The sequence below is a fragment of the Amblyomma americanum genome, chromosome 11 (assembly GCF_052857255.1).
Source record: "Amblyomma americanum isolate KBUSLIRL-KWMA chromosome 11, ASM5285725v1, whole genome shotgun sequence".
In the NCBI taxonomy this organism is placed as follows: Eukaryota; Metazoa; Arthropoda; class Arachnida; order Ixodida; family Ixodidae; genus Amblyomma; species Amblyomma americanum.
This window is the reverse complement of record NC_135507.1, coordinates 126060913-126067847: the sequence shown is the minus strand read 5'-3', so window position 1 is coordinate 126067847 and position 6935 is coordinate 126060913. Positions and strand designations below refer to the sequence as shown.

Here is a 6935-nt window from a genome sequence, read left to right as displayed (position 1 = left end):
AAAGCCTTTACAATGAGAGCCGCAAGCGATTGCATAAAGGGATCATTTGAAATTTGTTCAGCGCATAAAGCTGCACTGAACATAATTTCAAGTTGGACATGTATAAGGGTACTTCCAGTGGTAGTAGTGGTGGGCTTGAAGAGTTATACTAATGAAGCAAGCTAAAGTGTTGACAAAAATTTCAAATGGCTCTACAGGAATGTCTTGTGTAATTCTGTTGTGCTGGGTACCCATTGTGAACAGTGCTTAAAGTGGGCAGTCTTGTATTGCATTCATTCAGTGAAATATCTCAGGCATTCTTTAATTCTTGAGGGAGTAACTGTAGTGATGAGGCCAATATCATGTGTGGGTAGAAAAGTTAATGAGGGTGATTCGCCTAAATTTTGCATATAGTGTAATGCTCTTGACACCGTTTCACAGACGTTTATGTTATGTGGAGTAATGTATACCACCTGCGCAACAACGTTATGTGCAGTTGTGCGTTGTGGCCTGTATGACAGCCTGCAACTAGCCACACAAAAGGCAGCCCACACCGGAACTTGTTTCAGTATTGCCATTATCATAAGCACCAGTTCAGAGCAATGTCATGGAGCAATCATGGCTGTGAACTGAGCCAATATAAACAAGGAAAGATGCATGAGAAACACATCTAAATAGTTATAAGGATCCTTGCCTTGCTACCCTGGTATTACAACAGTGTATGGGAAATCAACTTCGAGCACTCATGGAAAAAGAAAAGTGATTTCCAATTCGATGTGTAACGAGCCATTTACCAAGCATCCCACCATATAAATGCGGCATTTCAGTCATTTTAAAGGTGGACACGGTCATCAAGGATAGCAATAACATCACAGAACTGTCCACAAAAAAGGAGCATGCAGAATACAATGTTAGCATGTAGATCATAACATAGATTGCCAAAAGCAAAAGTCTATGAATGCTGTTCATGCACTGTCTGTCTTCGATACTTGAGAAAAGCTATCGGCTCAACCACAAGAATATTAACTTCTATTCTCTTTCCGCAAAAAGACAGTTATATTTGGGTACTAAACCTTGAGGTTTGTATTTAAACATTCAGTAAACTTTTTCCGGTGCTAGTTTCAGAGCCTTTTCTTTTTTGTTGAGAATGCTACTTCTGACAGAAGTGTCAGTTTTTTTTTGTGTGATCTATACGTGCAGTCACAACTGACCTGCAGTTCATCTTGGCTTCTTTGTTAGTGCCAGTGGTTGATTTACATGTAATTAATGCACATTTCACAGTATTCATTTATACAGCAGTTCTTACGAAATGAAATGCTATCATCATAGGGTATGCAGCAGTGCAAGAGTCAAGCGATCAGGCCTTGATACAAAACGATAAATCCAACTTAGTTTCTAAAATCTTCGGGGTGGAAAAAACAATGAGTCAAAGCAACAGGCAAACTATGCACATGTACAGTTGCCACACATGTGCAAGTGCAACGTTTTTCTTTGTCTAGTCGCCTCCCCTTGCTTATCAGTTTATCTGGTTGTTATCAGTTCATAACTATTTCTTGCTTCCCGCTCACTGCTGAATTGTTCACTCATGGAACGAAATGTAAAAGTAAGAAATGCTTCACAAAAGTAAACTTTTGTTTTGAAAAAAAAAGACATCCACTACAAGGAGAAATGCAGTGATGAGTGAACCGCCATGGAAGTCAAGTTGCAACACTTCTTTGTGACATTTGGGCATGGTTTACAATGACAGTGGTTTGTTACGATTGCAAGTGTTGTCAGTGTCCTTACATGCAGTGCAGAAACAGCCTCGACAAAGTAATTGCTCTAATGAGGTAGATAGCAGATTAATATCTGAAAGCGGCCAACAGCATTACTTAGGCCGCCAATCACACTACCGCACACGCTCCTGGTTCTCATACTGTTTTCTTTTTGGACTGGACTCATACTCCATAGCCAGCAAGCAGTGCAGACATCTCAAGGATAGACTTCTCTTGGTGGAAACCAAATTTTGAACAATTAATTGGGCATACTGTTACTGGTCGTTTTCTGTATGAACCCAAAGGTGCAGTGTCTAGACATACCAGTGGTTGGACTCTCTACACATGCTGGTTCTATAACTTCGACAACAGAAAACTCAGTCAGGCTTGCATAACTTGAACAGCACTGATGCCGATGTCTAACGATCTTGGCTGTGCAAGTATTGAAAACTAATGGGTTCTACATTTGTGTTGTCTCCTATGAGTGCAGAAACATAAAATGTGTAGGAGCATTACGTTTTGTTTTATGCTTTTGCAATCCAAGAAGTTGCTGATCAGAGGGAGAAATTTCTTATCTTTGAATAAGAAGTCACATAGGAAAGTACAAATCTTTCCAAGTATCTGCTCCAACCATAACATTTGCGGAAAGAACCAGTGCAGAAGTAGTGCGATATAGTCAACCCATGAGTACCAAGACTGCTATCATGCATGGCGATTAACTGCAGCACAATGGCTTTTCATTTCTTAGCGTACTGCAGTCGACTAAAAGAACATGTGATTTTGTGGAACAAACCAGGACCACATGTGGCCAACTATTACCACAGGTGCACATGTACACGAAGATTAATGAAAACATTTTTTTCGGGCACAGAAACAGATTCTGTGCAAAACTGCAGAACTGGTCTAGCTACATAGGAATCACCTAAGAAAGCTTGACATATACATTTCCTATGACGTCGGGCCGTCAACACATTGGCTGCGCTGACATCATAGCATCTGCCATGCTTGAGACCAGAACCACGGCAGAAACCCCCACGTTCTAATCTAGTGATCGCCACTTTCAATGCGGAAGCTATGCCACGGACTCCATCTGGTGCCTGTGACAAAACGTGAAATACTTCATTCACACAGTCCTACAGTCCCGAAAAATATTTGCTTATGACTGTTTCACACTGCACACACCATTGCACAGCAGTGCAGTGACATCGCACTCAATTTTACACAATAGCGTATACAGCTCGTTCGGTAAAAAAGCCATTGCTGTGACCTAGGATTGACAGCAAGGCCTCACAAACTTGGCGAAAATATTCCCAGAAGTTTCAAGCGAAAAGAAATTCGCTGCCATTGGGGTTCGAACCTAGGTCCTTTGTGTGCCAGGCAGGCACTTTACAAATATGCCACAAAGGGTTTTTTTTTCTTTATTGCATGGAAGAACTTCTGTCGAAAGGAGGAAACTTCAATCAGACTAGTTCGCATCTCAAGTTACCGGGCTGCTTAATATGAGCCCCCCATAGCCCTAACTCACCACTGCATCCCATCAAAACATCAAAATTCAGGGAGGCACACACAAGCATCTAGGCACGGCAGCCAGCTTGGAGGTTCGTCGCGAGCAGCATATACACTCCTCACCAACGCACACTGTTCCCGAAACACAGATTTGGACGATCTTGGTGGCTCGGCATGTCTGTCCACCATACGGCTTTTCCAAAGACTGAATAGTCCCATCAACACAAACACGTCATAAGGCACAACAGAGTTTTTGTCAACAGGCAGAAATCTAATAGTGTATGGTGTAATTTCAATGTCCTTCTTAAGAGTTCGTTGTAGTATGTCCCAAAAGAACATGGCATCACGGCACAGGATGAAGCAATGATCAATTGTCTCAGGCACGTTACACAGACGACAATTCACATTCCAGGGTAAAAACATCCCCTTGTCATTAAGAAATGTCTTGACAGGCAGCGTCGCTGTGTGTAGTTTGAAAAAGAACCCAGACAACACCAAACATCCTGAGGACGTCCTCAAATGGTCCAAACGTCCTCGGGGCCTCTAAAACATCCTCAATATGTCCTCATAATGTCCCAGGTTGGATTGTACTCAGACCGTTCGCAGAATGATGTTCTCAGGTCATACCAGCGGCTTCGTGGTCCTCAAAATGTCATTTTGAGGACATATGTTTGTGAACACGCATGCATGAAAATTATCAGAAAAATAATGCTTGTATATATATATATATATATATATATATATATATATATATATATATATATATATATATATATATATATGTGTGTGTGTGTGTGTGTGTGTGTGTGTGTGTGTGTGTGTGTGTGTGTGTGTGTGTGTGTGTGTGTGTGTGTGTGTGTGTGTGTGTGTGTGTGTGTGTGTGTGTGTGTGTGTGTGTGTGTGTGTGTGTGTGTGTGTGTGTGTGTGTGAAATTTGATTTCTAAGCATTTACTTCCATTAAGTTTTATTTGTGATGCATTACTGCGACGGCGCTCTGAAGTTTTATCCCATTGACAGTATGCATGCAGTTTTTTTCAACGACAGCGCGCTTAGACCGTTAATTGCTGCACGCGGAAACGAGAGAAACCACCGCCTTTAGGTGACTACCGCGCATGCACGCTGGTTCTAACTGCAGCCCAGAGAACGCTTGCTGCGTGCCAACGACAGAGAAAAAAGTTTGAGGTGCGGTTCCGGTAAGGCTCGTGCAACGCCGTATTCAGCCACCCGCATCGCTGCTGGTTCATGTCCTGAGAAAATCGATGAGTTCTGGTCTACCGTAGTTGTGATTGCCGTTTTTTCATGTGACGACGCTATCGCGCACAATTAAAGCTTCTGCAAATCGTTTTCCTTCATGCAAGGCTACGTGTTGTACGCAATGCCGCTAGCTTTTCCTTTGGCGAAGGAGCACGATTTTAGCCCGATCACGGAAAGCGGGCTTGAATCCGGGGGCCCGTCTGTGTGTTGCTGGGTAGGCAAATTACAGTGTTTTTTATTTCAGTTAAAAAATGTTCTTTTTCACAAAGTCAATCGTTCCGCAATATTTATTGCCTCTTAACATCGCATCGCACGGTCAACATCATCATTACCGTGTGTTGCCGCTTCTCGTTTAAGCCAAGCCAAGCCTGCATCCGCAACGTCGTGATCGATCACCGTGACGGCGAAGCACGCACGCTACTCGCACGTGCGTGTTATTCTGCAATGGATGCCTCTCAGAAAAGTGAGTGACGCCTTTTAGATTTGCACGATGCCAACGGAAAGTCGTGCGCGAAAGTTTCGCCGCACTAGGAAAAGACGGGTTGACGTTAGCCTGCAGCTCCCCGCGTGTGCCGAAGCTGGTGCTGATCCATTGTCAGAACAGTGCAGCCAGCTTCAGCGTGATGTGTGTGTGACCGAACGTTTTGTGCCCGATACTGAGGATGTGCCGACCCCAGACCCCACAAGTCAAGATGCTGAAGCTGGGACCTCATCGGTTTTTGTAGATTTAAGCTCCGATCAGGACCTTTGTCCTCAGGTTGACGGCAGGTTTGATTACGAAGCCGATCATGAACGCGCTGACGAGGACGTAGCGACTTTCCGCCACCAGCTTCAAACTTGGGCAGTGGAGTCTGGGTCGTCGCATGCTGCTGTCACGTCACTTTTGAAAGTGCTCCGCAGCCACAAGTGTTTTTCTTCTCTCCCATCATCGGCGAGAGCGCTGCTACAGACACCGAAAAAATCGAATGAACTTTCCGAAATTTCGGAAGGCCAGTACCGCCACTTCGGTGTAGAAGCAGGAATACGGGAAATCCTGGGACAGTGTCGAGACCTGCCGCCGGAACTGAATCTGACTTTTCATATTGATGGCCTACCATTATCGAAAAGTTCTAGAGGCCAGTTTTGGACAATTCTCGGCCGCATAAGCAACCTCAAGCATGCGGCACCATTTGTGACGAGTGTTTTCTTCGGTGACAGCAAGCCGAGAGATGCAAATGAGTTCCTATACAGCTTTGTTGAAGAGCTAAATGTTCTTTTATCTACAGGAATTGCTGTTGAAGCTTTCACAATACCTGTAAAGCTAAAAGCCATTGTGTGTGATGCGCCTGCAAAGCCATTTGTTTTGTGTGTCAAAAACCACACGGGCTATTACAGCTGCACGAAGTGCACTGTTAAGGGTGCGTACATTGAAGGAAGAGTCGGTTTTCCAAACATTAGCAGTGAGCTGAGAACTGACTGCAGTTTTAGGCAGAGGTCGCAGGAGCAGTATCATACTGGAAGCAGTATTGTAGAGCAGCTGCCAATAGACATTGTGAGGGGTGTCCCGCTAGATTATATGCACCTCGTTTGCCTAGGCGTGGTGCACAAATTGCTTGTATTGTGGTTCCGTGGCCCGAAAGCTATAAGGCTTGGCAGCAAAGTCCGCATTGAACTGTCAGTGAGAAATGTCAAGGCCGCACCGTTTGTTCCTTGTGAACTTAACCGAAAGCCTCTTAGCCTCACAGATCTGGATCGCTGGAAAGCCACAGAGTTTCGTTTCTTTTTGCTGTATGGGGGACCCGTGCTCCTGTCATCGCTTCTTCCATCACAGATGTATGAGAATTTTCTAGCTTTGCGTGTTGCTATTACCATTCTTTCAATGCCTAATGGCACAAAAAGTGAAGTGCAGTATGCAGGGCAGCTTCTGAACCATTTTGTTAAAGGCTTTACGAAGATATATGGCAAGGAGCATGCTTCGCACAATGTGCATGGACTATGCCATCTGGCATCCGATGTTGAGCACCTGGGGCCATTGGATTCATGGAGTGCGTTCCCATTCGAATACCACATGTCTACTCTGAAAAGACTGCTCCGAAAACCAGAGCGACCACTTGAGCAGCTCTCTAACAGACTATCACAGCAAGGAGCTGTACTGAAGGAGGCTCAGCAGATGCCAAACTTCCCACTGCTCACTGGACAACATGAGTCTGGGCCCCTTATTGCTCCATGTCAAGGGCCTCAGTTCAAAAAAGTGAAGCTGCCAGGCAGTGTAGTCCTTGCCCCTGGCAAGAGGACAGCTGCTGCATTCTGCAAGATGGATCTATAATTGTCATCGAGAACTTTGCACATCTGCCAACTGGAGCACCTTGCGTTGTGGGAAGAAAGTTCATTCAGCTCGAGGACCTGTACTCCTCTCCATGCCGATCATCAATGCTTGGCATATATAGAGCATCACAACTGTCT

General features: G+C 44.5%; 1 protein-coding gene across 1 annotated transcript; it reads left to right on the top strand.

The window, feature by feature from the left end:
* The first annotated feature begins 4983 nt into the window (after window positions 1–4983).
* LOC144109886 (uncharacterized) lies at window positions 4984–6931 on the top strand. Its single transcript, XM_077642652.1, has one exon. The coding sequence runs from the start codon at window positions 4984–4986 to the stop codon at window positions 6796–6798; it is 1815 nt and encodes a 604-aa protein (XP_077498778.1). The 3' UTR covers window positions 6799–6931.
* Window positions 6932–6935: the final 4 nt, after the last annotated feature.

Coding starts and splice junctions, on each gene's coding strand:
- LOC144109886 (XM_077642652.1), top strand. CDS start 4,984: ATGCCAACGGAAAGTCGTGCGCGAAAGTTTCGCCGCACTAGGAAAAGA.